The sequence below is a fragment of the Ovis canadensis genome, chromosome 19, assembly GCF_042477335.2.
Source record: "Ovis canadensis isolate MfBH-ARS-UI-01 breed Bighorn chromosome 19, ARS-UI_OviCan_v2, whole genome shotgun sequence".
Taxonomy (NCBI): Eukaryota; Metazoa; Chordata; class Mammalia; order Artiodactyla; family Bovidae; genus Ovis; species Ovis canadensis.
In genome coordinates, this window is record NC_091263.1 from 32340958 (window position 1) to 32362202 (window position 21245).

The following is a 21245-nucleotide window of genomic DNA, read 5'->3' on the forward strand; positions in this document are numbered from 1 at the left end:
AAGGGATGATGATGAGTGTTTAAGAACAACATATACCGGTATCTGCAGCTTCTTTAAAAATGCAAAAGAAAGGGGAGATTGGCAGATGAAAGATGAGTAGGAACGTGTTGAAGGCGGAGCAGTAAAATGTGAATTCTAGAGCCTAGATGGTGGGTAGATAGTTGTTCACAGCAGACATTTTCAGCATTCCTCTGTGTTTGAAATTTTCATACTAAGATACTCGAAGAAACAAAAGCAGGTAAAAAGAGCTAAAATGGACTTTAGAGATCATTTTGTGGATGCTAAAGTTGAGACCAGCTAGGAGGAGAGGCAAGGATAGAATGGAGGCTGCTTCCGCCCTGCCTCCTCTGCAGGCGTGGCCCCTCCACCACATCACCCCCAGGTCCCTCAGGCTCATGGCCAGGTGCCAGTGAGGTGATACCTCTGAAAACATGAAAAGTACTTTGGAACCTGGATTTCATGAGACTTACAGGTGTTGCATGAAGGAAAAAAGGGGGCGGGGGGATCAAATAGGATTGGAGACTATTGGCCTAAATAGCTTTCTTTACTGCAGGACTTGTCAGAGCCTTTAACATTCTAATGTCTATTGAAAATCTCTGAGAGAAATATAATACATTTTCCAAACAAATTTAAGTGTAAAAGCTGCTCCCTGCATTTTCCGAGGACTTAGTTCTAGATAACACACTTGGGGAAAGCATCCCTAAAGAATGAAAGATTTCTGGTTTTCTGATTTTTTTTTTTTCCTGCTGAGGCTAGGTGGGCAGGAGGTGGACCGTGCCTCTTCTATTGCCTTTTATTTGGTCCACATGTGAACAAATTGCACCGTATGCCCTCATCACATCCCTTGGGGCTGAGGGTGTACATGCCAGGAGGCGATGCCAGGGGCTCAGCATCTGAGCCAAAAGGGAGGTTTGAACCCAGGCCCTGCTTTCAGTGGTGCCCAGGGAGTGTCACCTGCCCCTTCCAGCCCAGGGGCCGTTTCCTTCTGTGAGTAACCCCTGGCTGGCCCAGGGGCAACAGAAGTCAATGGGGAATAATCTCCCCAGGAGCGCAGTGGGAGTAGACACCCAGCGAACAAGAATCCCAAGAGAAACCAAACTCTGGTTCTTGCATTTGGCTGAGAGACGGGTTAGCCAGCTTGACCCTTCTGCTTCTCAGGGCAGTGAAATATATTTTTGGAGATGATCAGGGCATGTGCCCACATAGTGGACAGATGGAAAACAGCGTTCTCCAGATGTAACCGAAACCCTTTATTGGAGCCACCCTCCTAATGCCAGCAGTCACTGGTGGTTTCCTGGGGCAGGGGTAGGGTGTCCCGGGTGGGAACTGTGGGCCGGTTTATGCTGTTACAGTACAAGTACAGTACAAGTGTACAGTACAGTACAATGCAAGGATTTGCAGTAGCTGCCTCTTAGCAAATGATCTTCCTGGCGCCCAGTCACGGGGGCATCGTGGTACGGCAGGGGGCAGAGGGAAGCCCACTGTGCTTCCGTGGTGGACTGTTTTTTCTTTCTGGTTTTCCTACTCTGTGTCCTCCCATCTTGGGGGGCAGCAGTGGTCCCCGAGGAGAAAGAGCCACCAGCAGCCCCGCGAGCAGCAGGCTCCCCTGCCCCGCCGCCCCATCGCCCACCCGGCCTCACACTTCCTTCCGCAGCATCACCTTGATGTTGCTGCAGACCTGGCCCAGGGCGGCGAAGAGTGGGTTGCAGAAGGTGCGGATGCAGAGTGAGTAGATGTGGCTGATGCACTGGATCTCGATCAGGTAGCTCTTGATGCAGGGCACCACCGCCCAGATGTGGCAGAAGGAGATGCAGGCGAACAGGAAGCCCCAGAGCAGGGCCAGTGGGACGCCCAGCAGTGTGGACAGCAGGCGGTAGCACCAGTACTTGGAGACCGTGAAGGTGGTGTAGCTCACCTTCCACACGCCGTCAAAGCTGTAGGTGCCCACGGGCTCCGCGATCACGTCTTCAAAATCCACCTGCAGGGGCAGGAAGGGGAATCCTCAAGTCACAGCATCACCGGTTTCTTAAGGGTCAGAACCCCCTGAGTGGCCTGTTAAAGCTAGTGCCTGGGCCACGCCCACGGGACTTCAGACCCCTGTGAGTCCATGTGGGGCCTGAGACTCTGCATTTCTGACCAGCTCTCAGGTGATGGCTGGTGTTGCCCTAGAGTTGTGAGGCATAAGAGCTGGTCCAGTCCTCTGATTTATGGGGGGAGAAGAGGCTCTGAGGAGTTGACTGATTTAATCTGTAAGTTACAGGCTGGCCAGGAGACTCTGAAATTCTATTATTTTATGATCCTAGGGAATTGGAATGGCAGTAATCCTGAAAAGATTTACTGGGTGCCTGCTGATAGGATGACAAACAGGTGAAGGTTCCTGCCCTCCTGGACTTTACAGCCACAAAGAGAACAAGGCCTGTTCTCCGGTAAGGGAAGGATAGGGGCCATGTGCACCCATAGGGTGACATTTAACTCAGCCTGGGGGTAAAGCTTCCTGGAGGAGGCCTTATCTAGCTAAGCTGATTCCTGGTGGTAGCCAGGTGGTGGGTGGAGGTGTGGGCTGGAAAAGTGTTTGGGGCACCAACTGCTGGGACCTAGTGGGATAGATAGTGCTCTCTCAGGGAATTACAGGCCTTCTGGAAGGCTGAGCACAGGCCCACGATGGCAAAAGGGAGGCCGGAGAGGCTAGATGGGGCAGGTATTGTGCAGAGAGCAGCCTCTGAGTGAGGGCTTTTGCACAGGGAGTGGCTTGGCTGGACTGCAGCTTTTTTTCAGTTGAGGTATAATTGACACATTACGTTAGTTTTAGGTGTTCAACATAGTGATTTGATTTTTATATTTCAGGAAATGATCACCACACTGAGTGTAGTTAACATCTCTGTGTACCTGTGATCAGAACTTGTATGACTTACTCTCAGCAGGTTTTACATGTACAATACAATATTATTCACCATGCATTGTAGTCGCCATGCTGTACTATACAGCCTTAGGACTCATTCATCTTATAACTGGAAGTTGGTACCTTTTGACCCCCTTCACCCATTTCACCTCCTCCCTCCTGCCTCTGGAAACCACTAGTCTGCTCTCTGCATCTCTGGTCTGAGTTTTGAGTTGCTCATCCTGGCTGACATGACTGGGGTGGTTGTTGGGGTGGGAGTGAGGATGCCTCGGGGAGAGGCCAGCTGGGAGGCGTCGCTGGGTCCAGCCTTGTCTGGGGTGATGGAGGAGGCTAGAGGAGGTGCACTGGTCTGAGCTGTTTCAGGATCTGGCTGGTGGTGAGGTGAGGACTCTGTTGTCCTGGCTGGTGGAGGCGTCTGGTATCTGAGTGCTGCACCTCGGGAGTGCAGCACTGTTCTCTCTGCCCTGGTCCTGAGCTGCCTCAGACTTGCCTCTCATGCTGCCTGCTTGGGCCTTTCTTTTTCTTTTTTAAAATCTTTTTGGCTGTACTGCATGGCATTTGGGCTCTTACTTTCCTGACCAGGAATCAAACCTGCACCCCCTGCATTGGAGGTGTGGAGTCTTAACCACTGGCTCACCAGGGAAGCCTCCTCCCTGTCCCTCCCTTGCAGCTGGAAAGAAGGTGGATACTCAAGAAAATCCTGCTCACACATCCCACTGAAATGGTGACTGAGGCCCCATTTGGTAAGCGGAAAAAAATAAAGATTGCTTTCAGCCAAGTCACTTCACTAACCTTTTGTGAGTCCCTACTATGCCTTAAGCATCATCATGCTGCTTTCTCATATGTGATGTCATTTAGTAGCACTGAGCGTTAGCTGTCTTGCCTATAAAATGAGAGGCAGTGTATTCCTGGGCTGCTTTAACAGCAGTTGGTTGAATAAATGCACAAATGAATCAGACTCACTGGAGGGTGGGGAGTTGGGCCAGTGAGCTCAAACCCCAGTCTCCCATGCAGACCCTTTTCCCACTTTTGAGGGGGAAGGAGATCTTCTCTATGAATAAAGTTTTTATTAAAACTACTTTTCCTTATAACATAGGCACCTTGCAGAAAATTAAGGGAGTAGGAAAAACAAGACACATGCATCTCCAGTTTGCATTTCTCTGCTAGTAATACTAAAATTACTATTGCTTTGATGCTTTTCTTTCCAGTGTAAATGTTCTGAGGGGTAGGGAGTGGACATGACCATTTTGTATGTCCATTGTTGAGTCCTGTTTTTCTCATGTGGCTGGATTCTGAGCTCCTGGGCCAGGCCTCAGGTCCCTGGGTCCCCCTGGAGAGAGCCGAGTATGCAGCCCGACACTTGGGGTGATTTGTTGATGGGGAGCAAAATTCACAGGAAGCGATTTCAGGCTGCAGGTGATGTGCACAAGTTGACCTGGGGAGTCAGAGGGCCTTCTAGGACCCACTTGTGAATCTTAGCCTCCAGCCTTCTCTTCCTGGGGCTTGGTGGAGATCACTGAACCTCTCACGCGGCCAGCCCTCCGGATGGAAGGGAACGGCTGGAAGGAAGACTGAGAATACGGTCCTCATCTCCTCCAAAAGAGAACACTGATTCCTGGAGGGCTTCTAGGAGCTGGTAGCTAGTGGGAGATGTGGGGTTAGACATGCAGGAGTCTCCAGTCTCTAGATCTAGTGCTGGGTCTTTGGACAAGAAGGCCCAAGTTTGTTGGGGAATGTCCCATGTATTTGGAGAGTGAATGGAAATAACTGGTATCTTTTCACATCCGGTTTATATGGGCAGAAATCCAGAGTTGCTGTTTCTTAGGGGAGTCGAGATCCAAGAAGCTGAGGAGTATAGGCCCCAGGGGACCATTCCAGCTTTGTCCTGGTTACACACACTAAAATTGTGGAGTTTCAGCCAAATCCCCAAGGCCTGGATCCTGCCAGCTGAGGGATTCTGACCTCCACAGCCAGCCCCTTCCGTATCGTGGTCATGCCCACCTGTGCCTGATGCCTCCTAGCGCCTGGGCTGGGCTCTGGATCCTGCTGCAGTCCTAGGAACGAGCATCCGAGGGAGGCCTTTGGGTGGACGTGGTCTCCCTGCCTTCCTCCTCTGTCCTGTTCAGTGCCTGGGGCCTCTCCTTCCCTTCCTGTGACTATTCCTTGGGATCGTGGACTCTGACTCACAGATGACCCCACCCTGCCTCCTCCCCTTCAAGCTGAGCGACAGGTGCATCTAGGCATCCTGATTCGACTCTGAGCTCTTCACACAGCCCCAGCCAGGGTCAGACCCTGAGGCAGATACTGGCTGTCAGGGAGGGAGACTGTTCCCTCTGAGATCTGGTCCCAGTCGGCCAGAGAGACCTGCCCCAGGCCAGGGCCCTGGCCCCTTCTTCGCAGCCACCCACTCTACTCCAAGCAGTCAGCAATTCCCCTGCCCCTTGGTAGCCCAGCCTGCGTTGTTCATGTATTTCAGCATATTCCTGCATTCAGCAACGATTGATTATTTGTGTCTGGCCTCTGAGGGTGGAAGGGGCCCTGACCAACTCATACTGTTGAGGTTTGCATCCAGCTGTGTCTCTTACTGGCTCTGTGACCTTCAACAAGCATCTCGGCTTTCCTATGCCTCGTTTTCCTAGATGGATCTCATTAGGTTTATCAGACCATTGAATAAGTTAAGACGTGTAAATACTCAGCATATTGCCTGGTATAGGATCCTCATCACTAACTAACTGTTAGCTGCTAGTGGCTTTTAGAGTGCTCTCTTCAACAGGAGCTAGGTTCCCAAAGGTGGATTTGCACAGTTGCTGATCTGATGAGTGACTTTGGCAATAACTTAACCTCTTTGAGCTTCATTTTCTGATCTGTAAAATGGGTTTGCTGTTTTTTACAACCTTGTTATGAAGAACAGACATAATTTCTTTTCTATCTGTCTCCTACCATTTGTTCATCTGCCCATTCATCTATTCTTACCTATTCTCCATTCAGCCTGCCATCCATGGGTCCATCAGTCCACCCATATGCATCCATCCATTCATATCCATCTACCTGTCATCTATCTGTCCTCTCATCTGTCTGTCCATCCTCATCCACCCATTCATACCTATCCATCCATTCAGCCAAACAAATACTTATTCAATACCTACTTTGTGCTAGACACAAAATGGTTCTGACCCTGGCTGGGGCTGTGTGAAGAGCTCAGAGTAGAATCAGGATGCCTAGATGCACCTGTTGCTCAGCTTGAAGGGGAGGAGGCAGGGCGGGGTCATCTGTGAGTTGGGGTACACAATCCTAAGGAAGAGTCACAGGATTATGCTAGGCACATCCTCTTGGGCAATGCTTAGTATAGTACATGGCGCACGGTAGGTACCCAGTGACATAATCATTTGTTCAGCTGCTCTAAAGTTCCTGTGAAAATTTATCTCAGAAAATTTCTTGGTACCCCAGATCATAAGTGCAATGATTCTCCAGCCTACCTGGTCATAAATGAGAGTGTGCACATGTCTATAAGGTGGATGGATTCCTCTTTTCCCCCTTCTCTGCTTATGGTAATAATCCTACCACCAAGAACTTCTCTATGATGTCTTTTAATGATCATCCTTGGTTTTTTTTGTTTGTTTGTTTGTTTTTTTTTTGCAGAAGGCAGAAGCTGTTGTTACTGAAATTTGAGTTCTTTTTAGTAATCGCCTTCTGGCACTGTGCCCAGGGCACCCTCTCTGTTGTCTGTGAACCTGAAATCATACTCCCAGAGAGACAGGCCATCCTGGGAGGAGGCAGCCGTTCCCTTTACCAGAGCTGAGACCGCTCTGATCACCATACTACTTTGGGGAGATATTTATAAAGCCCAGCTCAGGCAGCTCTAGGCAGACGTGCCAGTGTATCAGAAGCACACAGTGACTTCATTTCTTAATTCGTTTCCGGAAGTGGAGGGGAGATGGCTTTTTCTGGAAGGGTGAGGTGGGGGCTAAGTCCATGGGCAGAGCTGGAGGGCTGGGTGTGCAGCTGGAGGAGGGGCTGGGACGGAGAGAAAGTGGCGGCTCGTTTAGCTGGTGTCCCCTTCTCTGGCGTATTTATTTTTGGAGCAGCAAGAGAGCTAGTTGATTCATTGGACTTGGGCAGCGGGGCTCCTGCCATCTCCAGGAGGGCAGGGAAGGTGCAGGGGAGCTGGGCTGGGCGCTGCCCAGGGATGCGAGGGAGGCCAGCAGCCATCCCCCAGCACCCCCCCCCCCCCAATTCAAAAATGCCTCCCCTCATTCCTGTGTGACTCAGTCTTTGTGCATGCAGGGCCCTGCAGGATTCAGACAGGCTCTCCGTGGGTGGGGGAAATGGCTCTAGGCAGGGGGATGGCCACTGGGTCGGGTCTCTACTTGGCCACTGAGTTACTGTGTGATTTGGGGTCTGGGGCTTTCCCTCTCTGGGCCCACCTTTTTTGTTTGATTTTTTGTTTGTGGGTTTTGACACTACCAAGAGGATTGGGCCAACATCCTTAGTGACACGGAATTAGTTTTGAAGTCAAGATCCGAAGGAGTGCCTATGCTTCGTGGGATCTTGGTCTTGTCACCTACTATCTAGCTGCTCAAAGGGTGGTCCACAATCAGTGTGCTCCTCCCAACAAGGTAAGTCCACAAGTTGAGAGCAGGCATTTTAGAAATAGTTATTTCAGCTAGTAATTGTGTGTCTGTTAATTCTAATAATAATAATTGGATTTTATATCGTTAATACCTCTTTTTCACTGCATCTCTCTAGTAGTTAATTTTGATTGACTTTTGCAAACTATTGGTGGACAACAGATTGGAATAATAACAATAAGGCTGGCCCTTCACCCAGATAGCCCGAGCAGCACTGACCTCTGAAGCAGGAAGCTAAGACACGGTGATAGCTACAGAGTAGCTGGAAAATGGCAAAGCTTTGCTTCCTGTGTTATAATTGATAATAACAGCAGTAGAATTCTGTACCATCTGGGATGACCATAGTAGGGCCAAAATTTGGCCCTTGTAGGTGTCAATTTGGCCCATTTGTCTTATATCTAGTATTCCACCTGGCCTATAAGGGACAAGCAGGGGTGGAACCCACATCAAACCTTGGACCTCAGTTTCTCCTGCCATCTCCTTGACTAGGGTCATTGCAGGACCTGGTTCCTTAGCCAGAGGTGAGGCAAGGATGAAGCACAGGCCGGTTCTGGGAGTAGGAGGAGGGGGCCAAGTACTAGTGGGAGTTTGGGGTCCCTATCATCCTACAGAGGGGCCTGGGGCACCTGGCCTGAAGCTAAGGACACAGACGAAGGAGCTATGAAGAGACTCAGATAACAGAGGGCATCAGGGAGGAGAGAAGGGTCCCATCAGAGGAGTCATCAGATCTTCGTGAGCCCTGCCCTTGCCCATCTCTTGCCATCCTCTCCCTGGCCCCCTTAGTTTCTGCCTTTGTGAAGGTTGGTGTGGTGGACTGCAGGGTAGTAGGAATTGCCTTGGGTTGACTTCTAGGCTTGGCTGTGCACCAACTTCTCGAGGGATGTTAGCTAGTGCCCAGAGATGACCCCCAACTAGTGATGCCCGTCAGGGCTTCTGTCTGGGCGCAGTCTCAGGCTGGGCTCACCTTGTGACCTGCTCCACCAGCAGGATGTGGCAGAGGAGAAGCTGCCACTGAGCCCTGCAGAGCTGCCCAGTCAAGTGCAGTCAATGCACAGAACTGAGGCTCGGAGGGCTGTTGCTTTAAGCCGTCGAGTTTTAGGACGGTTTGTCACACTACTGATACTGTGCATCTTTAAGGAAAACTGGTGACGACTCTGGACTCTAGGTGTGTCTTCTGTTAGACAAAGAGGACTCGCCAGCTCTTGAAAGTACAAAACAGTGACTAGTGGCAGGGCCTGGAAATCTGCATTTTAACAAGTGCCCCCAAGAAAGTGGACCACATTTTTAAAAATTCTAGTTCGTAACACAGGAGTCCCCATAACACGAAGTTACAAATACCTCAGTGTGAGTTAGTCCAGTGTAGCGCTTCTTAGAGGTACTTGCCAGGGGGCAAGATGAAAAGTTTTCAAATGAAGGAGTTGCCATTGTGGAGTGCCTGGCAGATTATGGGCTTTCCTAATTCAGCATCATCCCGCCCCCTCTGCCTTCTCTCCCGTAAATGCAGGCGTTTCTAATCCTGCCGCTCTCCTGCGGACAGTGTTGCAAAGAGGTTTCACCTGTGTGCCAGCTCGGCCAAGCCTATGGTCCATGGCTTCCTGGAAACGTGCTGTGATCCATTAGTGATGTCTGCCGTGGATGTAGGCTGGGGAGTGGCAGTGCCCAGTCCTCACCTTTGCTGATGCTGCCCAATATCCTGCTCCATGTTGTGGCCTTTGCTTGTTTCAGTCCCTCTTCTTGGAAAGCCTGATGGCCCCTTTCCACGTTTTCCATTTTCCTCATTATTTATGCAGCTTGGATACCACCTCTCCATGAAGCTGGCTCTTGATTTTCCAAGTGCCTTCCTCTTGCAACCTCCTGTGACCCTTCAACTGATGACTGAGTTATGGTGTTTACCACCTCCTCCTGAACATTCTCGTTAATGTAGCCTCGTCTTCTCTGTTGGGTTGGATTCTTCTCAAGAGGAAGCACCAGCTCAGTCACATCTTCATGCAATAGGGTGTCCAGGTGGGTCCACAGTGAACGCAAATTTTAGAGAACTGGGGGGAAGAGGGAGCTGTTGGGTTCTCTAGGTACTTCTTAGCTTGAGCTCAGCGGCAGAAGATGGTGTTTGTGTGTTTTACTGGAGGAGGAAGGCATGTGTGGCAGATATGGGTTGGAGGTAGGTGGGAACTGGTATGATGGGCTGGGATCAGGTCTGTTTGAAGGGTTTTCAGAGAGTGGCTGAAAACAGAAACTAAATGACCTGCCTGACACAGGGGTGAGATGTCCTGCTGAGTTCTCAATGAGACAGTCCTGAGACCCCTCTCAGATAACAGGCAGACTGTGGGGTGGAGCTGGGGTCCTGCAGCAATGCATGGGGGAGGGGCTGGAGGCTTTACAGTTTGGGTCTGAAGGGAACAATGTCCTAGCTGGCCAGCTGGAGCACTGGGGACAACTGGCCCTCATTTCCTGCCCCAGAGCCTGGCACAGGGCTCACAGACAGTGGGTCTGACTTGCTCATCACCATCTCAGCAACAGCCCAGTGCCTGGCACAGAGCAAGCAGTGGTTGGTGGCATTGATGTTCTGTGAATGGTGGTGGTGGTGGTGGGGGGGGGGGCGCCAAAGGCAATGGGGCGGCCTCCCCTCTGCCCAGGCCCACCCCAGAGCACAGAGACTACAGTCAAGTCTGTTGGGCTGTGCAGGGCTCTCTCTTCGCCCTTGGCACTCATTTCCATCTTGGGTTCAAGGGCAACACCAGGCCTTGTTCAGTGCAGTTCAGTGCAGTTCAGTCAAGTTTTGACTCTGGAAATCCAAAGGGAGTACCTCCTTCTGAGGGTCAAATCCATGGACCCAGTGAGTACATCTCCTGTCCTCCACTGTTGGCTTTACTATGTGAACTCAGCAGCACCAGTAGGGGAATGGGTCTCTCTTCTTTCCACTCAGGGCTTCAGACAGTAAATAATTTGCCTGTAATGCAGGAGACCCAGGTTCGATCCCTGGGTCTGGAAGTTACCCTGGAGAAGGAAATGGCAACCCACTCCAGGATTCTTGCCTGGAGAATTCCATGGGCAGATGAGCCTGTTGGGCTATATAGTCCATAGGGTCGCAAAAGCTGGACTCAACTGAGCAACTTTCACTTTTTTCCACTTGGCCTCTGTCTACACTAGGGACTGAGGCCCAGAGAGGGAAAGGGATTTGCCCAGGGTCACATAGCAAGTTAGTGTCAGGATGGGGCCAGGCTTGGGTCTCCGTAGCCCATTTTATTCTGGCGTCTTACTTGCCCTCCTTGCCCACGGGCAGCTCCAGCCTTCTTCTTGGCCTCGCCTTGTTTCTCTTTCTCTCCAAGTCTGTTCCCCTCACCCCTGTCCTTTGCCCGGTTGATGAAAGTTCGTCCAGGTGACCCGAAAGCCAGTCTGTCCAGGTAGACCCCTCTCTTCTAGCCACATTCTTCCCCGTTTCTTCGTTTCCTTTATTGTTTCACAGCCCATTACACCAACCTGAAGTCTCCTTGTATCTTTCTGTGGTATTTAAGCTGATTCTGGTTTATAATCCCTATTCTAAATTTCAAAACATTTTCATCTCTGACTCATTAAAAAGGAAAGAAAAAGTCAAATAAATTCCCAGACCAGCTTATCCTCAGTATACTTCCCCTGTGGCTCAGCTGGTAAAGAATCCACCCACAATGTGGGAGACCTGGGTTCGATCCCTGGGTTGGGAAGATCCCCTGGAGAAGGGAAAGGCTACCCACTCCAGTATTCTGGCCTGGAGAATTCCATGGTCTGTATAGTCCATGGGGTCATAGAGAGTCGGACACGACCAAGCAACTTTCATTTCACTCCCAATAGGAATGTTTGTGGGCCTTTTGCTTCACCTTGGAGGGATGGTTTTCTGTGGCTCAGTGCCTCCAGTGAGGATAGCTTCTAGCCCCCAAGAGGCAACATAAGCAACTGCACCAGTGTAGCCACTCTCATCCCTCCCTTGAATTACAGTCTGGGCTGGGAGCCGGCTCACTCCTGGCTCACTGGGACCCTTGAGCCTCTCTCCACTTGTCACCTGCTGCAGGAATCCTTCAGAAACTGCCTTCTCCCTTGGGATCCTCTTCTCCATCCCAGCAGCTGGCAAGGGACCACCAGAGCAGAACCCGGGCATCCGTGCTGGCCCTGGCTTAGTTCTTTGGCCCTCCAGGCTCCTATCAGCTCACATTTGCACACCCTTGTTTTGCGCCAGGGACTCTGTTAGACACTTTCAAATCCCTTATCTCATGTAATCCTCATGGTCTATTTCTATTGCACATTGCTGCTCTGAGATCCATTTACCCCGTAGGGATGGGGGTGGGTAAATTATGAACATTTTACAGAGGGTCTGGTGTCATTGTTTTTAGATAGAACAGTCTGGATTTGAAACCAGATCTGTTAGTGTCAAGTCTGGGACCATTCCCTCTAGATCACACTGCCCAAACCATGCCAAGTACTACTTAATGTTTTTATAGTGCTTTTCAGTTTGGAAAACTCATTCCCTAATTTTGCTGAACTTTCCAAGCTGTGTCATGATTATACTATCTCCACCATAACTGATGCTTATAAATACAATAATCGCATAATATAAACTGTTTCAGAGAAATGTCCTGAGTGAATGGGGTCACAGAGGAAGGAGCTCCTGATTTCCTGGGGCAGTCGGGGAAGGCTTCCTGGAGGAGGTGATGTTTAAATCAGGTCTCAATGGCTGAGTGGGGCCTACACCATGTGGAGAAGAGGAAGCAGGCACTCCTGGCAAAGATACAGGAGCATGTTCTGGTTCCTGTGACTGGCTCCTGACATGGGGGCTGGAGGTAGAAGAGGAAGGTGGGGGCCAGATTATTCTGGGGTTCAGAAGCCATGGGAAAAAGTTAGACTCAGCCAGCGTGGGAGGTATCCCACTAAAGGTGACAATGCAGGGCAGTGCTTAGAACAAGCCCTTAACCGTGCTGTCTAACCCAGTAGCATTGAGCTATGTTGAGCATTTGACCTATGGTGAGTGCAACTGAACAATTCTGCATCATGTTTAATTTTACTTAAAATGTAAAAATCGATAGTCAATCCTGTGACCGGGAAACTTGTAAGAATGTTTGGAACAGTTTGGGCTTGTGAATCAATTTTCAGCTCTACAATTTTTGAAATCTAGACACAATGAAAAATATTGTGAAAATTAACTTCACCTGTTTGTTTTTCCTTTTTAAACTCATGACTGCTAGAAAATTTAAAGTGACATAGAGTAATTGTATAATGGGTCACATGACGTTTCTACTGGACAGGGCTGGTCTGTGTTTCTGATGTATTCAGAGGACCCTGGAGGCCCCTTCACGTGCCCTTTTAAAGGCCTTTCCAGTGACTCTGATGCTTGTGGTTGGGCACCCTGCTCCCAGGAATTCTGCTATAGTAAGATGCCTGTGGCTATCGGGTGGAGGTTGGACTGAGGTGTGGGCCTGGAGGCAGCCAGGCTGCTGGTGGTATGTGGGCAAGGAAAGAGGCCTGACTTAGGCACAGCCATGGGGGAGACTCCCTGAAGGGAGGGTAACCCTCATCTGAGATCCCTTTTCAAGGGCCCTGGTGCCCTCTGAGGGCCTCTGCCCTGGCCACTGGACACTGGCGTCAGGCTGGGAGCAGGCATGAGTGCTGGCCACAGCCCCCAGCCTGCGGCAGTGGGTGTTCGGTGGTGCCCTGGGGAAGCTGGGCCCCCTGTGAGGGGCCAGGAGCCCTGCTGGAATCTGCCTTCTGGGGATTAATCCCAGGCCCAATGTGGAGACTGCAGAATGCCCCTGGCACAGAAAGGGCCCAACTTGGCCACCTTGTCTGCTCCCGGCAAAGGGCCAGGAACAGATGGGAAGAGCACAGAGTTGTAAGGAGCTTCCTTTGCCTCTCCTGCCCCAGTGGATGGTCCTGTATGTGTGACTGATTCTTTGCTCTTGTTTACACTAAAGGTTCTCTGAGGGTACAAGCTGGTTTCGGAACGGGCATTTGGAGAAGCCAGGGAGGAACAGGGAAGCCGATGGTGCTGGAGCAGAGCCCACTCCTGTCTAGCACCCAAACCCACACCCTCGGGCAGGCGGCACCAGGGCAGGCCCGCAAGCCTACCTTCACTATGTCCTCGTTGATGTTCTTAGGGTCCCGGTTCACCAGATCGATCTCCTTGAAGTGAATGTCCTTGACGATCTGGGCCTCCAGGTCTGTGCGCTCCTCGGCCATCATCGTGGAGCCGGGGGACCTGCAGGAGGAGATGGGAGCCGTGTGGCTGGCGGTGCTGAAAAGACCTGGGGCACAGACACCAGTGTCCCCAGACTTGTGCCCCTGCTGGCTAAATAGGCCCCACCCAGCATGCCGGCTGACAGCTGTCCTGCATAACTTCAGCCTGCCGCTGGCTGAAGCCTCCAGTGGCAAGCCTCCAAGCTAAAATTAAGACTGGAGCCCTGCTGGAAGACCCAGCACTCCTTAAAGGGGGCTGCGTGGGAGCTGGGCCTCACGAGTGACTCAGGGGCCTGGCATCCCCTGATGCCACTGCAGTCGGCGGCTGCTGTGCAGCCCTGGTACTTGTATTTTTGCCCCCAGCTTGGCTTCTTGCTGGCTGCGTGAGCTTGTGCACAACTTGCCCCTCTGGGCACCACATCCCCACTTGTAAAATGAGTCCATAATAGTACCAATCGGGGCTCTGCTTAGCCTTGTGGAGATGAGATAAGCTTGTGGGGGGAAGGGCTTTAGAATGAAATTAGTCTCTGGTGGGGATTCTCGTTGGAGCAGTTGGCACTTGCCCTATGATTTGGTGGCCCAAAGCAGGGCTGAGGTTTTCCCACCTCTGGTGTTTCCCCTGGATGGGGGTTGATGGACTGCAGCGTGGATTGGGGCTGGGGGAGGGTAAGATGGGAAGGAGACCACTCATGGGGTTGTCCACCCTCCTTTGCCTTTTGATACCATATGGAAGGGACGTGGAGTCCATATTTACCCTGCCCTTTGCCCTGTCCCCAGGAATAGCTTCAGGATATCCATGGACCCCAAGCACAGCATGAGCATCAGGCAAGCACCTCTTTTAGGTGTCTGGTTAGTTTCCCTGCATACTTCTTCAGCCCAGCCATCAAGGATGAAGACTCTGAGTCCTCAGGTGGCAGGGTCTGTGCATTCATTTATCACCCACCAACTCATCTCAAATTTTCCAAGAGCTAGGATAAACAGACCAGTAAGGCTCTGTACCTGTCTTCTGGGGAACCCACAGCCTAAGGTGACAGACTGATCAGAAAAATAAGTAATTGTAATAATGTGTGGCAAATACTGCAGGTTTGAGTTATTTACAAAGAACTTGTCTTAGAAGCCCATGGGATGCAATGGCTTACTCTGTGGACATCAGGGAAGACTTCCTGGAGTAAGTGGCTTTAGCCACTTAAGGTGTTTATCACACAGAACATTTCAGGTAGAGAAGTTGTATCAGAGGACTATTGCAAGCCAGAATGCTGAGAATTGTGTGGTGGCTTGAGCACATGTTGTCTGAGGGGTGAGGGAGGGGATAAATCTTAATTCTGGCCTGGGTGTGAAGAATCTCAAATGTCATACTGAAGAGTATAAATTTGTCTAGAAGTGCTGGGAAGCCAGTGAAGACTTCATAGCAGCAGAAAGTCTTTAACAGATTCACATATAAGGAAGATTCTATTGGAGCTGGGTGAGGTTTGAAGTAGGAAGACTACCCTAAACGCTGGTGGTGACAAAAGACTCTTACCAGTAACTGTTCAGCTCAGTCGCTCAGTCGTGTCCGACTCTTTGCGACCCCATGAATCGCAGCACGCCAGGCCTCCCTGTCCATCAGCAACTCCTGGAGTTTACCCAAACTCATGTCCATCAAGTCAGTGATGCCATCCAGCCATCTCATCCTCTGTCGTCCCCTTCTCCTCCTGCCCCCAGTCCCTCCCAGCATCAGGGTCTTTTCCAATGAGTCAACTGTTCGCATGAGATGGCCAAAGTATTGGAGTTTCAGCTTTAGCTTCAGTCCTTTCAATGAACACCCAGGACTGATCTCATTTAGGATGGACTGGTTGGATCTCCTTGCTGCCCAAGGGACTCTCAAGAGTCTTCTCCAACACCACAGTTCAAAAGCGTCAATTCTTCGGCACTCAGCTTTCTTCACAGTCCAAATCTCACATCCATACATGACCACTGGAAAACCCATAGCCTTGACTAGACGGACCTTTGTTGGCAAAGTAATGTCTCTGCTTTTGAATGTGCTATCTAGGTTGGTCATAACTTTCCTTCCAAGGAGTAAGTGTCTTTTAATTTCATGGCTGCAGTCACCATCTGCAGTGATTTTGGAGCTCAAAAAAATAAAGTCTGACACTATTTCCACTGTTTCCCTATCTATTTCCCATGAAGTGATGGGACCCCATGCCATGATCTTCATTTTCTGAATGTTGAGCTTAAAGCCAACATTTTCACTCTCCTCTTTCACTTTCATCTAGAGGCTTTTTAGTTCCTCTTCACTTTCTGCCGTAAGTGTCATCTGCATATCTGAGGTTATTGATATTTCTCCCAGCAATCTTGATTCCAGCTTGTGCTTCCTCCAGCCCAGCATTTCTCATGATGTACTCTGCATAAAAGTTAAATAAGCAGGGTGACAATACACAGCCTTGACGTACTCCTTTTCCTATTTGGAACCAGTCTGTTGTTCCATGTCCAGTTCGAACTATTGCTGCCTGACCTGCATATAGGTTTCTCAAGAGACAGGTCAGGTGGTCTGGTATTCCCATCTCTTTCAGAATTTTCCACAGTTTATTGTGATCCACACAGTCAAAGGCTTTGATATAGTCAATAAAGCAGAAATAGATGTTTTTCTGGAACTCTCTTGCTTTTTCGATGATCCAGCGGATGTTGGCAATTTGATCTCTGGTTCCTCTGCCTTTTCTAAAACCAGCTTGAACATCTGGAAGTTCACGGTTCACGTATTGCTGAAGCCTGGCTTGGAGAATTTTGAGCATTACTTTACTAGCGTGTGAGGTCAAGGTCAGGAGGGGCAACTCAGTAACTGTACTTGGATAAAAATAGTAAAGATACAAAATAATGCGTCCAAGATAGGGGCTTTTTTTAATCTTTTGCTTAATACAGATAGATACTTTGGAACTACTGTGGTGGCTCCATAATGTTACCAGGCACCAGCCTTCCATCTTTCTGTTCTGTTCTCAAAGCTATCTCGTAGGCACAAGAAGGATGCTACCCTTCCAGCCATCACGTCTAAGTCTAGACAAGAAGAATGAGGAAAGGGCAGGCTAGGAAAATGCATCTGTCAGCCAAGCCAACTTCATTAGAAAACTTTCCAGGAGGTCCTTCATGACAACTGTTTATTTCTTACTAACCATCTGTCTTGGCAAATGACACCAGGAAGTGTAGATATTTAGTTGAGAACAGTTTCGGCCTACACAGTATTACTAGCAAAAATTGTTAGCAACTAGTAAATTCTGTCCTGAAATCTCTTAGGAATTACATTTTTTTTTTCATCCCCCTGCCTGGGACCAGGTCCTAGGGATATATACACCTCCTCCTGCACAGAAATTAGGCCACAGGTTATTGCTGCTTGTGTTCGTGTGGGCTGTGGCAGGAATCTGAGCCTGAGCTTGAGGTTTGCCCACTGCAGGACCAGATATATCTGGTAAAAAGCTGGGGCAGCTGTATGGTCAGAAGGGATGGAGGAGCCACCTGAAGGAGACCCATCCTAAAGAAGTGATGATAAAAGATAATAGTAAGGATTATAGAGATTGTATTTGTCTTTCTTTTTTTTTTTAAGAGATTGTATTTTCCAAAGGTGGCCTCATCTATGCTCTTACAGTGGTGCTGACACTCCTTCCAGCAAGACTGACTCACAGAGTCTTGCAGCACTGATTCTCCGTGACTTTGGGGCCAGGCTGTAAGAAGGATACAGCTTGCAGGGTCTCTCCTCCCCAGACTCTTGCCCTTGGAAGTTGGATGCCACACTGTGAGGAAGCCCAAGCTAGCTCATGGGGAGAGAGCACAGGCAAAGGAACCAGGGCTCCCAGCCATCAGCCAGCATCGACCGTTAGATGTGTGAGTGAAGGCTGGATAACTCTGGTTCCTAGATTTCAAATCACCCTTAACCCTTCATACCTTCCAGCTGGAGCCCAGACTGCTGCTCTCTCTGTGTGCTGAATGTCTAAACCACAGAGTCCACGAGCAGAAGACTTCCTGGGTCACTCAGTTTGGGGGTAGCTTGTCTCACAGTCACAGCAGCTGGAACGCCGAGTGATAACAGTAGAGACAGCAAGTGCTGCCAGCGGAGGTTCCCTGTGTGCTGGTGCCAGGCCAAGGCACCCTGGGTTTGTGGAAGTTGGCTCGTTGGTCATGGAAAGGGGTCATTGCCTTGAGCCAGTGATCAGCGCTAAGGGCCGAGGTAGTGGGGGCTGCAGCACGGTTTGGATTTCAGAGGAAGCAGGGGCTACGGGCTGAGGTGCCCAGGAAACGCTTTCTGCAGGGGGTGTCTGGCTCTTCAACAGAGGGTGATTGGAATCAGACGCAGACTGGAGAGAGGCAGATGTCAGGGACAGAGATCTGTCCCTCGTTTCACGATGGCAGTCCCGTTTCCAGACATGCTGTAGTGGAAAGGACACTTAGTCTTTTCTCAGCGTCAGCGCTAACCAGCTCCTTGATCTTGGCTCAGCTCCCTGTCTCCTCTGTGCTGAGTTCTCACCTGTGACATGTGGATGGTGACACCCACTGTGTGCCTTACACTGTGACTCTGTGCCTCTCACACCAGGAGAAAAACAGGTGGGGCACCAGCGGGCACACGTACCCAGGGAGAAGATGTTACTGAGAACACAGAGAAGGATGAAGCTCTTGAGACAGCCCTGGGGCAGTGCTCCTGACGTGAGAACACAGGGCCGGAAGGAGAGCGGCTTTCTGAAATCCATTTTGCACCTGGGGTTTGTGAGGACTTTGTGTTCTTGTTTTAAAGGCATTTTGGGAGAGCATCATTTGGCTTGCTAAGGGAGTGAGAGGAAACAAAATTTGAAAATGGGATGTGCAGTGAGACATACTTCTGTGGAGTGTGAACAGGGAAGATATAGGAGAGATGACGTGGGCCGACTTGCCAAGAACATCGTAGCGCTGCGGCCCAAAGGCTCGGGTAACTATCAAAGTTAGAACTACAATTAACCAACGGTATTCCTCACTTAGCCCCAGGTTTCCAGAGCAGGTAAGGCTGGGATGAGGAGTAGAAAAGGAAACTTTTTTGCTTCTCTTGGGAGTTTTAGGTCTAGCGCAGGGCTTCTCTGTTCTGTTCACTCTTTGGCTTCTGGACCCTGCATTTAGAAGACAAGTCAGAGCATGCCAGGGCTGGGAGAGATCCAGTTTCTGCATTTCTCAGATGAAGAAACTGAGAGACCAAAACATCTTGGTTAAAGGAGGGGAGAACTTGAGATTTGGAGACAGGAGAACCGTGAGTAATTGCACAGATGCTCACCAGCAGGTCACTCCTCTCCAAGCTTCAGTTTACTCTGCTGTAGCGCGAGGATTAGAACATCATCACTTTTTAGCAGCTTATGGTACCTGATTCCTACCAGAGACCATGGAGATTTTCAGAATGGATTCCATAAATGGCACTGTGATCTTAGGATGCCTCAGAAGAGATGTATCACCCAGAACAATGGAGGTGGCTGATCTGCCTGACTCCTCACTGGTCAGACTACGCTTGGAACATTGTTTAGGGCCTTAGGAAACTGGGTTATATCTAGAGGGGGTGAGTAAGAGAGTAAGATGGGGCAAGAGCTTGAAACATGTCTTAATGAGAAAGAACTGTTTGGGGTTGGAGAAGAGGAGTCGCAGTAGGGAAAAGCAGAAGAACGTCACTCAAATCCTTGAAGGCTCAAGGATGAGATTGATTCTGGGTGGTCTCAACGATGGATGAGTAAGTGGCCGATTCTGGCTTCATTAAGCCCAGTGCCTGGATTGTTGTAAGCCCTCTTGCTAATGATAGTTGGTAGGCTCCCTGGTAGCTCAGATGGTAAAGAGTCTGCCTGCAATGTGGGAGACCTGGGTTGGATCCCTAGGTCGGGAAGATCCCCTGGAGAAGGGAATGGCTACCTACTCCAGTATTCTTGCCTGGAGAATTCCATGGACGGAGGAGCCTGGCGGGCGACCGCCCATTGGGTCAGAGTCGGGCACGACTGAATGACTAACCCTTTCACTTTCAGTGTTACTCTTAAGGAAGAACTTTGCTGTAAGACCGGGTCTCAGCCTCAAAATAATCCACCCGGTTTACTTTCCTTCCTATTTATTCGCTTGTTTTTAGTTGTGCTGGGCCTGCATTGCTGTGCGCAGGCTTTCTCTCGCTGCAGCAAGCCAGGGCTGGTCGTCTCTGCAGTGCGCGGGCTTCTCACTGTGGCGGCTTCTGCTGCTGTGAAGCACAGGCTCTAGGTGCGTGAACTTCAGTAGCTGTGTGTGGGCTCAGAGCACGGGCTTAGTAATTGTGGTGCACGGGCCTAGTGGCCCCACAGCTTGTGGAGTCTTCCCAAACCAGGAATCAAACCCATGTCTCCTGCGTTGGCAGGCAGATTCTTAACCACTCAACCACCAGGGAAGTCCCAGTTTAATTTTCACTTGAGCTTAGAGGCCAGCTGCACCCCGAGAGCCCTGATCTTTCAGAGAATGCCCCCACCTCACAAACAGTGTTTAAAACCAGGCTCGGGACTTCCCCGGTGGTTCAGTGGTTAAGACTCCGCACTTCCAATACAGAGGGCATAGACTGGACCCCTGGTTGGGGAACTAAGATCCCACATGCCGCATGGCGTGGCCTAAACAAACAAGCCGAAAAACCGGGCAAGCTCAGCGTCTCTGTATGTAGGGAAGCTTCCCTGGGACCATTTCTTCAGTCACCACAGAGTGACTTGGTGCTGGTGTGTTTGCAGGACTCAGCGGATGGAAGGGAACCACAGATGAGGAATGCGTCATCTCAGCAAAGGCTTACCGGGGGTGTGGCTCATCAACGGTGCTGAGGATGCAGCGGGGAAGTTAGGAGCAGAACTGACCAGCTGCATGGTTCCCCTGGGAGGCGGATGAGAAAAACCAGTGGCCAGTGCAGGGCCCAGCCTCAGGTGACATGAGACAGGCAGCAGGGAGGGGCTGAAGGCTGTGGGAGGAAGGGGCCACATCGTCCTTACCTGGAGGCATTTGCTGCCTGTAGGGGATGTGGGGGGACCACAGCACCCCATGCCTCATGGACTGTGATGAACTACAGGGAGCTGTGGGTGGACACTGTCCCCAAGCAGCTGGTCTCTGCTCCTGGGCAGTTTCAATGGGCTCCGCAGCACGGCATGTATTTAAGGAGGCAGATTTTAGGAGTAATATTTTGTATAGGTTGAACTGCGTGCCCCTAAGAGAGATGGAAATCATCACCCTCAGTATCTGAATGTGACCTTATTTAGAAGTAGAGTCTTTGCAGATGACCGGGTTAAAATAAGCTCAGTAGGGTGGGCCCCCATCCTGAATGACTGTGTCCTTGTCAAAAGGAAATGTGGACCCAGGGACAGATGTGCACACAGGGGAATGTGATGTGAAGATAGGAGTCATGCTACTACAAGGCAGGAATCTACCAGAAGCTAGGAGCGTGGCCGGGAGCAGCTTTTTCCCTGTGCTGAGGGATGTGAGCCTGCAGGCATCCTGATCTCAGACTTGTTGCCTCCTGAACCGCAGGACAACACACTTCCGTCGTGTAAGCCCGTCTG

The 21245-nt window shown here is 50.4% G+C and overlaps 1 protein-coding gene across 1 annotated transcript; it reads right to left on the reverse strand.

Moving 5' to 3' along the window:
• Positions 1-1226: 1226 nt before the first annotated feature.
• CAV3 (caveolin 3) lies at positions 1227-13949 on the reverse strand. The gene is made up of 2 exons (XM_069562097.1): positions 13618-13949; positions 1227-1978 (listed from the first exon to the last, which is right to left on the reverse strand). Exons 1-2 carry the CDS (start codon positions 13729-13731, stop codon positions 1637-1639), a joined length of 456 nt encoding a protein of 151 aa, XP_069418198.1. The 5' UTR covers positions 13732-13949; the 3' UTR covers positions 1227-1636.
• Positions 13950-21245: the final 7296 nt, after the last annotated feature.